The 17472-nt window shown below is 39.5% G+C and overlaps 1 protein-coding gene across 1 annotated transcript in view; it reads right to left on the minus strand.

Annotated features, from left to right (window-relative positions):
• The window catches only part of LOC108801539 (L-threonine ammonia-lyase-like), a 36288-nt gene extending 21702 nt beyond the window's left edge, over nucleotides 1–14586 (minus strand). The window contains 5 exon segments of the mRNA XM_018573427.1: nucleotides 1471–1712; nucleotides 3968–4084; nucleotides 5164–5490; nucleotides 11031–11061; nucleotides 14468–14586. Of these exon segments, the coding sequence (XP_018428929.1) occupies nucleotides 1471–1712; nucleotides 3968–4084; nucleotides 5164–5490; nucleotides 11031–11061; nucleotides 14468–14586 (836 nt within the window).
• Nucleotides 14587–17472: the final 2886 nt, after the last annotated feature.

Here is a 17472-nt window from a genome sequence, read left to right on the forward strand (position 1 = left end):
CCATTTAAAACATTTTATTAAAATTCTTTTTTATTTGCTTTACATGCAATCATAACTTTTTAGAGGAAGGACACAGTCACTATTTTATTGATTTTCCTTCTCCCACACATTTATTTATCTGTCTGCAATATTACTTTCTTTCCTATCCAACTTGTTATTCCATACTTATGCTTGCTCTCCCTAACTAATCTTATGAATCCCTAAAACCCACATCCAACTTTGACTTTAAACAGACTTCATCAGGGGTTAAATTCAAATATAATAAATCATAACATCAGTGCTAAAACTGCAAACAATAGGCTTACAATACGTGCGACCATGGGTTCTGGAAAGGGGCTTGGAAAAAGATTCAGTGTTTGTCAATATGTAAAGAGGTAAACATGATTTTTTTGGGAGCACAGTAAGAATAAAAATGTGAAAGTTCAGGTAATGGAGTAAATCTATAAAGAAACATTAAACAATCAGGACAATGAGGATTTTATAGTATTTGCAAGTGTTATATGTGCCCCATTAGGGGAGACCTCTTGTCTGGAGACCCACTGCCACTGGGACTGAAAATTATGGAAATGCTCACGAGTGGGGATCAAGTTTCATCTTAAAGTTGTTGAGTTGTAGACTTTCAGACATGGAAAACAAATACATTTGTACAGTATGTATAGAGTTTTGAGAACATCTCTATCTAAGCACTAAACATGCTGTAAAGTAAGAGAAGAGATGGAGATGAAGGTGGTATATTTGGATCTTCCAGTAACACAGTAACATAGTATTTGAGGTTGAATAAAGACATAAGTCCATCAAGTCCAAGTGTTGTTGGTTTTAATGTATTTTGAACTTATTTCAAGTTAAAGCCCATTTTGGGGTCTTTGTTGCCTCTCTTTGTGCAGCTAAATTAATTAAGTAAATGTTTGAGATGATAGGCTCAGATGTCATTTAGCATCATGGAACTTAACTGTGACACTAAACCCTTCCTTAAGCTGGCCATACAATGGTGGACTTTTGTCAAACGGAGGGCCCCACACAGGGCCCCACACACAGGGTTGCTGACAGGGCCCCACACTGCTCATATTCGAACAGTGTATTACCAGCTTTAATCTGAACACTTTACAGTAGCCATTTGCATAGGGACTTTGGGGTGGAGTTTAGCTAGTACGTGTAGTGGGGTATAATCAAATCAGTATGCTAGTAAAGACAAGTCTATATAAAACTCTGTTAAACTCATTAAGGGGAATTTATCAAAACTGGAGCAGACAAAATCTGGAGCAAATGTGCATGGCAACCAATCAGCCTCTCCCTTTCATTTTCAAATCTTAACTGAACAAACTTGATTGGTTGCCATGCACATCTGCTCCAGTTTTGATACATTCCTCCCATTAACTTTCTGCTGTTCTCCCCTCTGTTCTTCTATGTTTGTTTGTTTTTGCAAAAATGGCCTTTACAGACCATTAATAACTAGTTGAAATTCAAACGTACTCTTCTATATACAGGTAGCCATTCTCTTGTGCTAGTCTCCTGGCATGGCTCTGAGCATCTCTTGCTGTGGGTCCAAAAAGGATAACCATAGCTCCGTAATCTCGGCATATCCTGACCCGGTTTGGAGATGTTCCAGCTGCCATAATAATAAACACTGGGATTTGTAGCTGTGCTGCATGGAAAGCCACGGCCATGGCAAAATTACTGTCTGCAGCTACAATGACGCCTTTCCTTTGCTGATCCTGTGGGGGAAGAGAAAGGTAGAACAGATGACTAGCAAGTAAAACATATTTTGTACAGGATTGTAAAAGAAATGGAAGAGCTGACCTAAAAACATAATGTAACAAAAGCCATCACAATTCAAAGTGATATTCAAGCCAAACTGGTTTATCAAACAAAATCCACAGTCCACATTGCACTATTTTTCTGCTGAGATAATTTGCGGTATTTTCATAAATATTAATATCCTATTGCTACACATTTTAGAAATGTACAAGTAAAAAACAGTCAATAGAACAAAAAACAATATCATTATTATTGTGTGTGTATATATATATAGGCAACATTTCCTTGTAGGTTATTGTCACAAAATTATAAGCCAAATTAGACCCATCAGAAGAAGCAAATGTTGATCCTAGCACAGGGGCATTGCTTAGGATACCAACAATGTGATGTCTATGGGTATTAGTGATGAAAACCTGGCTCTGACTGCAGTTTTAACATGTTTTTTACCCAAATAAACATGCCTAAAAGCATAACTTCATCTTTTAGAAAAAAGATTTAAAAAAATAAAATGCACACCCAATGTAATTTACCCCCCTTTCTTTGAGCAAAGGTTGTTATGGGCAAACCTCAAGGAGTTGCATCATCATGTCCACCTAGGTTCATGCTACAATGTTGCAGTATTTATGACTACCAATTGTCGGAGAAGAAAAAAAGAATAAAAGGGCCATATGCTTTATGTGACCTGCCAGAAAAAAAGGTATGTAAATGTTGTAAAAAATAAACATGGGGTGGATTGCAGAGGTAAGTACACTGCCAAAACTAGAATTGAGCTTTAGGTTGACACTATAGTATATTTTCATTGACTACACACTTTGAGTTTATAATTTCAGATGTGACTTTTTGATAAGCAATAGGAACATATCACAAACAATATATAGGTTAAAACATGGGACACTATAATTTCATTGCTCACTATGTTAAAATCTGTAGTTAAGTTTACTTTTTCAAGAAGTCCTTAAGGTTTAGTGTTTTTACACAATAGTGTTACTTTATAAATAGATATTTAAGATATTTAAGCGCTCAAAAGGTCACAACTTGTAATGCACCTGCTCCCTCTATCCTGCACATTCAAAATCTTAAGATCTGTACCAACACATGGATGCCACGGTCAGGGGTGTAACTACAGATCATGGGGCCCCATAGCAAAATTTTTAAGGCCCTCCTGGTGACCTCTCTGCTGTCTCTTATCTTAACATAAAGTATCCAAACCAAGAACAGATAGTAGGAGACCTGTTAGCATTGTCAGTACATTACTAGTGACCAGAGCTGAGGACAGAAGTGAAGTGAGAGGCATAAGTGCAGGCAACTGACTTTTAACCTTAATTTTTCCACTACCCACTCTGTCCTTAGTAGCTCACCCTCCTTCTTCAGCATCTAAGATCTTGAGGCCTCAATGTAAATTCTAAGGCTCCAATGGTGTTAGGATCCAAAACACCTCCAGGTGGCGCTGGAGCTAGCCCTGCAGTTCCAGTGCTCACCTGCGGGTGTCTCCCAGCACTTACCCTCCCAGGAAGCACCAGGTGATGGCTATTTAAACCCTCCCTGCAGTCAGGACAATGGCTCAGTATTGTTTCCTGATTGTCCTGAAACTTGAACCCTGATTGTTTCCTGTGAATCCTGAGTCCCCAGTTCTGTCGCCATTTCCGGTAAACCCTGCTTTCCGTCCAGAGTCCTGTTACCAGTCCTGAACCCTGTTTGCTTTTTGGTGTTGTTTAGTGTTGCTGTTTATTAAACCGTATATAATACATTCTGCCCTGTCCGGTGTGGTCATAAGTGTTTGGTCTGCCTGTGTGGGTACTTGCGCAGGTGTGGGGTCACCTGTGCCGGTATCCCTGACAAATGGTATGGCTATTGTTACACTACTGGCCACGACTCCCATGGAAGCTCATCCACAGTCTGATAAGCTGACAGACAACTTTCCACTGACTGAAGGACTGCACAGGTACCAATCAGCAGAATTTTGAAGAGTTTGGTCATAGTAGTCTTTCTCTTCCATCAGGTACCAGGTGTTCTTTGACCAATATAACCATGCTGCATATGTTACCTTCCTCCTTTGCCACTACTAAAAATCATTTGAGACAGCCTAACACAAAATAGGGGGGTCAAATAGAAAATTGTCCTATTGGATAACCTGTAAAAAGCTGTAGAAGTGCAGAAACCATCTCAAGGTCACTTTATTTAGTTATTTGGACATTTGTGCCAATGCCCTTACCTCCTGAAGGGATGTGAGCAGGTACAACACTCCCCTCTCCTTGACTGAGCCCGTGTACTGCAAGTATTCCTTTTTCAGATAAATATCTACTCCATACTGCTTTGAAATCCTTGAATACTGAAAAACAGAACTGCATAATATGTATACAAGATAATAATATGTAATATCTTAAATAATCAAATATAGGAATGCTTGCAAATCAAATGATTCCATAACTATTTAATATTGGAAATACACCAGCATATACTGTAGTTATGTCTTTTGAGCACTAGATGGTGATGTAGTCAATGTTAGTCTCTATGCCTATGCATGTTTTATCTATGATACTGCATATGTTTCCTTCACATTGCTCTATAATGCTGTATTCAGATGTAATGTCCTTATAAACAAGTAAAACTGAATTCAGCATTCCTCAAGATCTCAGTGCTTCATATAAACACATAACCAACATGTAACACATAAAACATGAATATTGTGTAATCCCTTGGCAATTTGAGAGGTTTTTATTAAAAAAATGAGTATATTTTTTTCATTTCTAAATTGTTGTGAACACAAAATCCAAAATGTGCAAATTCTCCTAACAGTATGAATTTTTGTTGGTCTTTTGACTACTTTAACTGGAAAATTATAGTCATAAAGTATTACTAAATCCAAAACATTTATTTTAATTTTGATTAGAGCAGGGAACAAGTAAAACCCCATGTCAGTTTTTTTTTGCCATCTGTGTTCCTTTGGGGTCTTCACTTCCTGTCCCAGAAACACAGCAGGAAGCAAAAAAGAAATCTCTCCTAGTTGAAGGAAAAGTCATTCTTAGACAGTTGTCACTAGACAGATGTCCTTCTTGGAAGATTTAATCTTACTTCCTGCTCCAGTGACAACTATAACATTATAGATTTTTAATTGTCACCAAGACAAATCGAGACTGTGAATATCTACAACAATAGCCTACACTGACCCCCCTGGGACCCAAACTGACCACCTGGGGCCTGCACTGACCACCTGGAACCCTCACTGATAATTTTTAATTATTGTTTGCATTTTCTTTCATTATGGGTGTGGGGGGCTCACTTTTGAGTTTCGCCTAAGGCCTCACAAAGTCTAGAGCCTCCTCTGCCGATGGTAATGGCCATAACACAGCTCATTGGCACACAATTTGTATGATCCATAGGGTATCATGTTACTAGCTGATGTCATACCATACAAGGGGTTTTCAGAACGCCACTTTGGATTTTGAAGGCCGCCGCACTGATGTCCTCAAATCTCAGGAATTCATTCTTTGGTCGCACACTGGACTTCCTTACTTTCGGAAGAACAGGTTCTGCATCTCCTTGTAGCGGTTCCTGCGCGACTCCAGTTACTTTTTTCTCCCATGTGATCAGGTTTCCATTGAGGAATTCTTCTTCCACAAAGTCCTTCAGCCTCTCAGGATGGATGGGTGGCCCGTTTTGTTCACATGGAGCTGGGCCATTTTTGGGAGGCTGACCTTTTTCTTTCTGTGAGATACTTGGCCTTTTGGCAGAACCCTCATCATTTCTGAAAAAAGAAAAAACTATTTATATACATGATGAAATATTATCAAGGACTCTACTGGTTAGAACCACTACCTGAAATGTGTAGCTTCACCCAAACCCCACCTGTTACTATCTTGTTTAGTGTTTGGGTGAACAAGTTAGTTCACCTCCTCCTATTTACATCTCATTTCATTTCTAGGCCAAGAGGACAGTAAGAGGAGAGGTCTGGTTGATGGTGTACTATAAAGATATAAGTAAAAGGTATGTGCTGTAGGTTGTCATCATGTCCCCAGTTTTCAAGTTTATTGGCACCTTAATGGTACACTTTTTAAATTCATGCTGCCATCATTACAAGAAGCTTTCTTCCTTCTGTAATTGCATTGTATTGGATTGTAGCATTAAAGCTCATCTCCAGGCTAAGATTTCCCAACACCTCCTAACCCATTCAGAACTTATTTTCAATAAATGCCTTATGAAGCAATTTTTATGTTCTTCAAACTCCGCCATCAATGCCCATTGCCATCACCACTTCCAGAAGTGGCGGCCGGTGGATCCAGCACTGCAGTGTGTGCTCATTCTGACCAGTTGCCATTCATGACATCAGGCAATGATGTGGACACTCGAATAAGGATCCCAACTCTTGTGCAGGAAACCAGATAGAAGACTCTCGACCTGGGGAATCACGTGGTAGTAGATTTAGGTAAGTAAAAGGTACATTCTCTGCAATTAGTTTGGTGTAGACAAAGAGTGGAAAGGTGGGTTATGTCCAGAGTTCTGCTTCAATCTGCACACTGATTTACAACAACAAAAAATTGCTCTAGTTAATAAATTTCCAGATGCCCAACTACTTTTCCTGGTGAAATTCTTCCTTTAAAAGGTAAGTGCACTTTTGTGACAATTCTAAATGGCATAGGATATTGGTCTACATACCTATTCAATTGAAGGCTTCAGTGCCAGAAACTATCATGTATTATTTCTAGACTGCATTATACTATACACTATATTACAGGAACCCCATGTTGCCAATAAACATGTCATCAGAAGCTGGAGAACACTACCCTACCCTATGTAAGTGTAGAAGCGGTATTCAGGTCTAGAAGGATCTCTCATGCCTCCTTGTTCCCAATCCTGATGGTAAATTATGCAGATGGCATGGGTACTGCAGAAGTGTGAATATAAACAAAGCAGCATTTATATTGGCCTGATGTGATGACAGAATATGGAGAAAGAAACTGTAGGAGTAAAAGTTTGGTGTTCTGGGATGCATTAAAAAGCTAGTATGTTGTTAAACGTGCATTTATCTTTTAGTTAGTAAGGTGTTATGCACTAATATGGCACACAAATGTGTAAACAATCTCGTCAGCTCACACATACAGTATATACTGAAGGAGATCTACAAGCAAGATTTTGTAGTAAATAAGTCATACACACTTGTTACCTTAGTCAGTGTTTGGATGCACTGTTAAGAATAAAGGCTGATAATTCCCATCATAGTTCTGTGATAGTACCCATTAGCTGTAGAGGGCAGTTGGTCAGATACCTGTCTGATTGTGCAGAGAACTGTCAGGCGGCTGAGTCTACATGAACCTGCAAGCCTAAGATTGGAAAATGGCCACATTTTCTTTCTTCGTGCAGCTCAGCTCCCAACTTTCCTCTTCTTTCTTAGTGCAGCTCAGCTCCCAAAAGTCTATTTTTAAGACAGAGTTATCTGTGTATGCTGAAGTGCATGCTAATGGGGTCCAACACATAGACTGTGTGATCTGGGCAAAATTAGATGCACCCCAAATGTAAAATGGCAAAACGTTTCCCAGCATACTCACCAGCCAGCATGCAAGCATGCTGGCTGGTGAGTATGCTGGGAAATTTTTTGCTGCTGTACTGTATAAAGCCCTTCCATGTGCACCTTGCTGTAAAGTTGGTAACAAATTGATGAGTGTGTTTGCCATTTGTTTTGCTTGACCAAATGTAAAATGGACACACAGACCTGTGGGTATGTCATTCAATATGAAGAACTAGCAAGTAGGTATAAGCTGCTATTGTGTATAAATACTGCTGGTTTTGGTCTTGACTAGGTTAAGTTAATGAATGCACAATCCAGATTTTTTCAAGCAGTTGTTACCATGTTTGGAAGATAATTAGATTACAATCAATATGAAAATGGATAACATAGGCAGAGACTGTGGGAGCACTTAGTGAAGGAACAAAACTGGAAAAGGGAATAACTTGAAATGCAATATGTTGCATTCTGATCCTCTTTCCATGACAAAAGCCTGTAGAGCACAGCAGATGGGTTGATAACCCTTTTGCATGATTTTTTAGGCCTGTAACCCATTAAATTCATTTTCTTACCACCGTATTCTCAAACTGTCCGCATATACTTGGATTTCACCCAACACTGTTTATTTGAATATTAAAAGCAGAAACCAGTCAGTACATTGATACAATTACGCAACTGAATTCTGTAGCGATTGTACCCTCCAATGTAATCTTGTTTAACTATCTGCTTATCAGTTTTAGCCAAGAGAATCTGATTTTCACCTTCACAAGATGAAACTTTTAATGTTGTCCCTAATTTATTTAAAGATGAGCCACTGGAAAATCCACTTTTCTGGTAAACTGGCAGAGTGCCAGTCCCACTGGCTTCCACTTGCCCAGAGGATAAAATTCAAAATATTAACAGCCACTTATAAAGCCATCCACAACTCTGCCCCCGGATATATCTCAGACCTTGACTCAAAATATCACCCTAACCGTCCCCTCCGCTCTTCCAAAGACCTTCTGCTTTTCCAGATCCCTTGTCAACTCCTCCCATACTCGCCTCCAGGACTTCTCTAGATTCTCTCCCATCCTCTGGAACTCTTTACCCCAACCTGTCCGTCTATCTCCCACCTTGACTACCTTTAGGCGATCCCTAAAGACTCATCTCTTCAGGGAAGCCTATCCCACCTCAACCTAACCACTGAACCATCACGTTCTCAAACAATTCTTCCCCACACAGCTCCCTCCTCATGTATCACTTCCCCTCCCTTTTAGATTGTAAGCCCTCAGGGGCAGGGCCCTCCTTACCATCTTGTCTTGAATTGTATTGTGATTGTAATGTCTTCCTTATATTGTAAAGCGCTGCACAAACTGTTGGCGCTATATAAATACTATGTAATAATAATAATAATAGTGCACTCCACTGTTTGCTCTTCCAGCTGAATATTCACTTAGTAGAGTTAAGTGAACTGATACAAAAGTGGACCCAGGGATCTTTTATGACTTCAATAGAAATCCATTCTTGCAGCATGTGTGTTCTTCCCATCACCTACAGGGATCTGATTGGGTCCCACTTTTAAACCTGTTAGGGGTTATAGAGTGGAAATTCCCATGTTCCTATTTGATATCGCTTTTTGTGTAGGGAGTACATGCTTTTCAAAAACATAGGGGGGAATTTATCAAAACGTGAGCAGACAGAATCTGGAGCAGTTGCCCATAACAATCAATCAGCTTCTATATTCAGTCTGTTCAGTTAAGCTTTGAAAATAAAAGAGAGAAGCTGATTGATTGTCATGCACAGATTCTGTCTGCTCCAGTTTTGATAGATTCCTCCCTATGTTTTTGAAAAGCATGGGCCTCCTGCCCCAACAGCGATGTCAAATAGGAACATGGGAATTTTCACTCTATAACTCTATAAATTCCCCTCATGGACTTTCTGCTTTGGCTAGGCTCTGCGGCAAAGGAAGGGAATTGCTTAGGTGTCTATTGGACCACATTGCTAGATTAAACTGTCACAGATCGGCTCAGTAGATCGGGAAGTGAGCGAACACATACCGGCGCTCGCTCACTTCTCGATCCTGTCACTGCAGAGAGCCGTGACAGGGGAGTGACTGGATTCTCCCCTCCCCTGTCTGATCCTCCAGCGCTGACTGGCGGAACGGACGGGGGAGGGGCGGGTACAGCTAGCTCTGCCTCTAGGTAGGCAGAGCAAGCTGTCACTCACGCAGCTGGGCGGATCCAGACAGAATTGTCGGGATCCGTTTCAGCTGCGGCGTCTCAGTATACCGCGAGCTGGAGCTCGCGGTATACGTAGGTTAGGGTAACGGGAGGGCGCTAGTTTGTGTCCTCCCGTTACCCTAAGGAGAACTATGGGGAAAAAGGAAAAGCCCTAACCCCATAGTTCTCCTTTGAATACAACGGTAAAGCTCCAATAATGAACACTAATCAACTGATCAATATAATAATATTGTGCCAAAATACAGAGGCTAACAAATCCTGACAGAAGTTCTAATCCTTCACCTCCACCAAAAAAAATGGCTTGAATGCCTCTTCAACTCTCAAAACTGGACCAAGTATTGCACCAATTGTCCATAAATCACCCTAGATTTATATACTTGGATATATGTACCTTCACAATCACTGAGCAATGGAATTTATATAACTGTTTTATTGCATACATAATTTCAGCAGATGTAATCAGAAGAGGTTTATGTTTACCCCTGGGTAATAAGGGAAAAGGTGGAGGAGTAATGTTTTGTATTTTACTTTCAACATCTAATAAATTGGATACAGCTGTGTTTGCTCATTGCCACATCTGGGTACTTCATCATACTTAGCACAGAGAAGAGTTCACAAATGTTTTATTAAAGTTGTTCTTTTCCCTTTAAGGGGGTTGTGTAAGCATATTCAATACCTTACTGCATTCGTATATCAAAAGTTTGAGCCTTGCTAAATTGGACTTAAGTGTTAATCCTGGCTCAACCAACATGCATGTGCCAGTGCTAGCTTTGTTTGTATATAGAAATTCTGATCGTTAAATGATTCAGCTATACTAGACTTTGTAAGTGTCTATCCAAAAAGCCAAAAAAGGTTTTGGCTGGAGGTGGGCTTTAACTTTTTTTTAAAATGATGCGGCAACTGCTCAAGCAGTGTTGTGTTTTTCCCAGCCACTGCCACTATTTTTTTTGTTGGGCAGCTTGACCTGCATGAAATTGTGGGGAAAATATAAATAAATAAATAAAAAGCATGAGATTTTTTTCAAAAATAGAAAAATGAATCTACTAAATAATATAATTAGACAAGAGTTTGTGTTTTCAGTATTCAATAATTTTGCAATAGCTGTCCTTTATTTAAAGGCAAAGGCTTTCCAGCATATAAGAAGTGATCACACTGACTTATAGTGCAGCAAGCTGCAGTGAGATAACTTTGGAATCACACAAGGGTTTAGGGCATCATGATTACCCTATCAATCTAAATAATAATGTTCATTTCCTTCATTCAGTCGTCTGCAAGGGGGTGGCTATTACACCACTCACAAAGTATGTTAATACTGAGGTACATCAAATTCTAATATAAATGTCACTATTGTTTTCTGATGTAATGCAGGCTTTCCCATATAGAGATCGGTATCTAATCTATGTGCTTTGGCTTGAAATGTTCCTTCACCAAGTACAGGGCGGCACACAGAGGATTATTCTGTAATGCGGTCACAATGCAACTGGACATGCAGGGCCTGGGAATGTAGCATCAAAACACAGCAAGCAGCCAGGAAGAAAAATAAAGCTATAATAAACCTACTTGTCTAGGAACAACTTCTGGACACAGCTGGAACACAAGCAAAGAGGAGGACAGGATGGCAACAGTATCACATAATGACACATAACTGATAATACAGTGATTCAAGGAATAGAAATGTAAGCTTGGCCACAGAAACTAACCTTATCTCTTCATGGCCAAAAAGTTTATTAGATAGCTAAATTTATAATAATTAATTTCAGCCAAAATCCAGTGTTGCTGGTTACTTGGGCTAAATACATAGAAAGGCATATTACGAAAAAACGATTGGATGTCTCTGCTGCGCCCGCGTAGATATTCCCTAGACAGTGTGCAAAGTAACATCAGTAGATAAACAGGAAATTGCACCTACAACTCTTAGCATACTACTAGTGTCATATCTGAAAAACTAAATTTTTATGGGATCCCTGTGATCTCACAGCAAGGTGGGCATAGTCACAATATAATTCTATGGGGTGCCAAAAATAAAACAAGGAAGAATAGTAAATGGGGGAGAATGATGAAAAAAACTGGAGAATAGCAAATCTCTACAAAAGCAGCGTTGTTGCTCTTAGTGACCCATCAGGTTTTCATTTTTATTCCACAAGAACATAAAATAAGGAATATGATCTGCCACTATAGGCAACAACTTTTGTTCCCATGTTTTTCTTACATTTATAAATGGCCTCCAAGTGTGTGGCTTAGAACACAGAATCCTATCTTTAATCCTTTAATTTAAAGGAATTAAATCATCTATGCTATTAAGAACTTCAACAAAACTGTAAAGTGTTTTAGGCCAAGGTTCTTTCTGCCCTGGTACTGATAGATTAGTTTTAAAATAAACGGTTAACATTTTAACAATACATCTCACTGCCCTATGACACAATCACTAGGACTGCCATATACAAATTTACTTTATGATCCAACTTTCATAAAAAGGTAACACTATCATCCAATACACAAGTCTAGTAATATCAAGAAAGCCTTGGATCAGAAGGGTTTTTTTTAAAACAAATTTTAATTTGAAAAGAGACTTGCCACATGATTCCTCGACAGACAAATATCTTAAAGTGACATTAAACCCTCAGATTTTTTAACATAAAACAATACTGTAATGTGCGCCTTACTGTAATCCATGGTAGTTTCCCTTCTCTTTGATGTTCTTCCTTTTAAATCTGTATCTGTTCTCATGCTTGGAGAGAACTTCCCTTTTCAGCAGACTGCCTTGTCTCAAACGGTGTCTGTGTATAGGTTTCTATAGGCTGTAACCTGAGCCAGCACTACAGGAAGAGGCCCTGAGCTGAAAAGGGAAGTTCTCTCCAAGCATGAGAAAAGATACAGATTTAAAAGGAAGAGCATCAAAGAGAAGGGAAACAACCATGGATTACAGTAAGGCGCACATTACAGTATTGTTTTATGTTAAAAAATCTGAGGGTTTAATGTCACTTTAATGTAATCTAGTTCCCTGGTAATTGCAAAGTATTATAATCGCAAATGCATATAACACTTTAGAGGCAAAGCTAGCAATACATAAACCTTCTCTCCCATATCCTATCAACATTCAAGTTAATATGAACTACAAACAACGCTTACACCCCTCTTGCGTTATAGTTACTATAGGCCATTGAAATAAATGGCATCCCACCTAATAGGCTTTCTGTTATCAGATGGTAATCAGCAAGTCAAGTTTATAGACCTTTACAGTACAACTGTTAAAGAGAGAGTGTGTGTGTGTGTGTGTATATATATGTGTATATATATTCTACTACAACTATGCAAAAAACACAAAGACAGCGCCTTCTCCTCGTGTGATAAAGTTTATTTTTACAATTATTTGAAGGATAAAAAAAAATACTCACATGTACACAGTAGAAATGGGCAATATACATATCTATACATCCAGGGCAGAGGCAAAAGTGCTGACACGTTTTTATACTTCAAATAATTTAAAAAATAAACAAGGAGAAGGCACTGTCTTCTTTGTTTGTGTTTTTGCATGCTCCATGAGGATACATCCCGGTTGCCTTCTGGATGGCAGCCTCTCCTTAAGTGGCTGGTTGTGAAGATTGTGGAGGAGTATCAAGCTTTGTCTGCTGAGCGTTGTGGGTGTGATTTTTCTACCTACAACTAGTTTAAATGCAGGAATTTTACTTGGATTCAGTCTTTTTAAATGCCCTGTACTGGGAGCAGCACTGAGACTGGGAGAGGGAGCAGCAGTACTTGAGGCCAATAAGGTGTCCCACTGACAAGGAACATGCTTATAGGAGGCAAAGGCAGAAAGATGAGCTCATAAGCCTGTTTAAAGGCTGACCCTTTACTGACCAATGCCAGTAGGGGAGTAGGGAGGGGACCTAGCTGTGCTTCTTAACTGAAGAAGAGAAAAGTCAGGTCAACACACTGGTTGTGCTGTTTGGCAGAACTGTGTTAATTTCAGGATATGATAGATATACAAAACCTTGGGCAATTACCACAGGTCCCATATACTGTATGTATTTCAACTGCACATTTATTGTAAATACCTGGGTTTAGGCTTTAGATACTACCGTAGTTACCATTCCAATGTCAATCGACTGTGAGGTCAAGGAAAGGCAACATTAAAAGCCAATAAGAATTATGTAAATACACTGTCAAATAAACATTATTTTAATGTTTGGTTCCAGTTGGACCCAAAGGAACTGTAGATATCATCATCATCCTTTTAATTCATAGCTAGTCTAGTCTGTAGATATTCATTGATAAATCACTAGTATAAAGTTTACAACAATAAAATTATCAATAAACATCTATTGACTGTTGACTGTGTCTAATTGGGCCCAAGACGCTCATCAGAATCCATCTTGAATATTCATAAAAGTTTCATATCTGTTTGGAGAATAGGGGTGAATAACTACAGCACTGGGAACTGCAAGAGAGTCTCCATAATGGGGCAAGTAAAAACAAACAATCACAGATGATCTACAACAGTGTATTATGTGTTTCCTAAGAATCATTATTGTGCTCATATTACAGTATTTAGTTTAGATTCACAGTTTGGCAAAGATGCCTCTTTAGCAGTTATTAGTCATATCTGCAGAAGAAAAGGGGCAACCGACAAGTATATGAAGTCTGCTTTAGCACATGACCTGAGTATATGTGTTTTTGCATGCTTAGAACAAAATCAAGTCACAATCAAAGCCCTATATTCCTAATATTTAAAGTCCTAATATTTTCCAACTTTTATTTTATTTGTGTTTAAGTGTGACACCTCTTTTACAGGTGGAAAGGTGTGGGGTATTGCTTATTTCTAACTAGTTTATTATTTTGGTCTAAATAAAATAAAGCCAGTTAGTGCTTCAGATGACATTAAATAACAGTTGAAAGCTAAATGGTATAGCATATGAAAGCATATGAAATTAAAAGTATTTGCACATAGCCAATAAACAAACAACAAATTATAAGCCACATTAAAGGGAATTACCTATATAGCACAGCTATGACAAAGACAGCGAGGTGAAGCAAACCCGCCACTACTGCCCCCAAGGGAGGGAGGAGAGGTTCCGGATACAGAGGGGTGCCCAGAGCTCTATCACTGCCCATGCCTTCTAAAGGACTACAGTGGGGTAAAGGTTGCCCAACCTGCTCCAGAAGGGATCAGAATCTTCTTCTCGCTCGGAGTCCTGGGCAGGATCCCTGCTGCTTAATATTTTGGAGTACAGGAACTGAGCAGCAAAATTCATAATTTGCTTCTTCTTTGCCTCCCACTCAAGGAACTACTCCATGAAAGGAAAGCAATCCACTCTTTAGTGGGACACTTTGACTGAGTCCCCAGCCTCCAAGTTCAGGACAGAGGACATTCACTTGTACACAGCAAGTGTTGGCGAGTGCTATATATAGAGATTACAGAACATGCCAACCTGTCCCTGCCAATTTTACTCACACCTCGGATTAAACTGTACTTTGAAGATGGAGGATTGGCTAAGTCCCTTAGAGGCTTAGTTAGTATCTCTTTGCTACATCATCGCCCTAGTTCAATACAGTGCTATGTTTAATCCTTTAATTCAAAGGAAATTTAGAGTTGGAAAGTACTGCAGAAGTATTTATTGCAGTCTTAGTAAAGTAATACCTGTGACTGACAAAACCGAATGGTAAAGAGCATGGACTGCATTTAAGGTAGTATATGGTAGATGTAGACATAATAAATTCAAACTTGGTAGATAATTTGACTACATGGGTTAGTTTTACAAAGCTTCCAGAGAAGCTGACATTTTTAGTGCTCAGTCTTTGCTATCATACCTGTCTCTATGCAGAGTCCTCTTTGTTCTAGTTGTATGTTGCACATAATTGGCGGAGGGAAATCAACCATCACAGGGATTTCTGGCTCCAGTAAATAACTCCTGTAGAAGAGACAGTGTTTGTAAAGTTAGAAATCCTACATTATCTCATCCGGAGACCTGGAATTGCTGCCTAATCTAGGCTGATGGTGAATTGCTGCACTAAGGTGAAAGGTCATTGGGATGTGTGCTGCAGTTTTAGGAAGGATGTGAGAGTCTTCTAATGGAGTTTTTGACAACATGATATATTCACACTGCTGGATGTAAAAGCCTATAGGCAAGTGGTTTCCCCATAGAAATGAATACTGAAATACACAAACTTTATAAGGAAACAAAATGGAGTAGGGTAATTTTTTTTTGTATGGGTGTGTTTGATCAGATATTGTTATACCGCCTTTACAGTATAAATAACCTCCTTATTAATACACATTTAATACAGGGTAAATATATGACACTAGTGTCACAGAGCATTATGAGTGTTTTTTAAAGATCGCAGATGTTGTTACCCTTTTGACTCACTGGAACTCTATATGGCCCTGTATGAACATACCGGTAGGAAGGTGGGTAGTAGCGCCACTCTTACTAGTCATTGAGTTGTGTATGTAAATCTGAGCTTGAGCTATTGAGCTCTGCTCAAATCAGCTAGCATTATCATGTCTTGAGCAAGCACAGTAGCACATTTACATATCTCCCAGGAGCAACTGAGATACTCCCAACTGTAGGGTACTTAGGAGCCCTAAATCAGGCTCCTTAGTGAGCCAGGCGGAGCTAAAATAAGAAACTGCACCTGGCCGTAGTGACCACTAAGTTCCAAGCCCTATATATGTACCAACTCCTCCAGGAGTTTGTTCGGTTGCAGGCAGAGGGAAGCTTCAGTAAAGAGTTGTAAAGTATGCAGTTGTACTTGGTTTAGATCAGCAGGTGATCAAGTGCAAGGGTTGCGGCTTATGTCAGACAGGGTACTGGTCCTTTTCTCAGCTGGTGGTGTTGCACTGGTGGTGTTTTATTATTTAAAAATGTAGGCTATTTCCTAAAGGGACAGTAACTAAAGTAAAAAAATGCTTTATTGTAATTATGTATGATGCTTTTTGATTAAATGTACAGGTGGCATTGTTATACTGTGTGATGTACTGTATAGGTGGCATTGTTATACTGTGTGATATACACTTTGTGCTTTACTTCCCTTTGACCTCTGCACCCTGTACGTTGCTTCCCTTTGACCTCTGTGCATTACTTACTCCTGACCTGTGCCTTATTCCCTCCTGACCTCTACACTCTGTGCCTTATTCCCACCTGACCTCTGCACCTTATTCCCTCCTGACCTCTGCACTCTGTGCATTATTCCCTCCTGACCTCTGCACTCCATGCATTACTGCTGACCTCTGCAGTCTGTGCATTATTCCCTCCTGACCTCTGCACTCCGTGCCTTATTCCCTCCTGACCTCTGCACTCTATGCATTACTTACTCCTGACCTCTGCACACTGTGCATTACTTACTCCTGACCTCGGAATTCTGTGTGTTACTTATTACTGACCCCTTAACACTGTGCATTACTACTGAGCTCTGTGTTATTTACTACTGAGCAGTAAAGCTAAACCAGAACAATTCTGCCATTTAGCTCTCTTTCCAAATTGCCTATATTGGCCTAGATTTTGAAATTCTCCTACAAATTCCCCTGTAATTCATCTTTTAGTGAATAGATCTGCTATTTTAAAAATAGTGTAGAGACATAAATTCTGTAACACAAGATATGGGCAGAACACAAGGGGGCCACAAAATCTCGTATTGCCCGGGGGCCACATGTGTTGTCAGTCCGCCCCTGATAGAGTGGGAACATGGGTACTTGTTGCTGTGCCTCCAACCCCTACAGAAGTGTGTCCATAAATACAGAGGTTGAAAATTGTCTTAAAATATAAGCAGGTGTCCAAACACAACCAGTTCTGGAAATTCTTTGAGGCACAGATTCCAGAGTGTGTAGGCCACAAAACATGGTGACTGCATTCTCTTCATTTTTCTTTAGGCGCAGTGCAGACTCTTAACACTGTCAGTGAATGAACCCAAAAAAGTTCTACAAGTGTATCTCTGATGTTATTACATCTGATGCCCACATCCTTTCATGGGCTGTATAAAATATTCCCAGCTTTTTCCACA

This window comes from Nanorana parkeri, unplaced genomic scaffold (genome assembly GCF_000935625.1).
Source record: "Nanorana parkeri isolate BGI_ZX_2015 unplaced genomic scaffold, ASM93562v1 scaffold2375, whole genome shotgun sequence".
In the NCBI taxonomy this organism is placed as follows: domain Eukaryota; kingdom Metazoa; phylum Chordata; class Amphibia; order Anura; family Dicroglossidae; genus Nanorana; species Nanorana parkeri.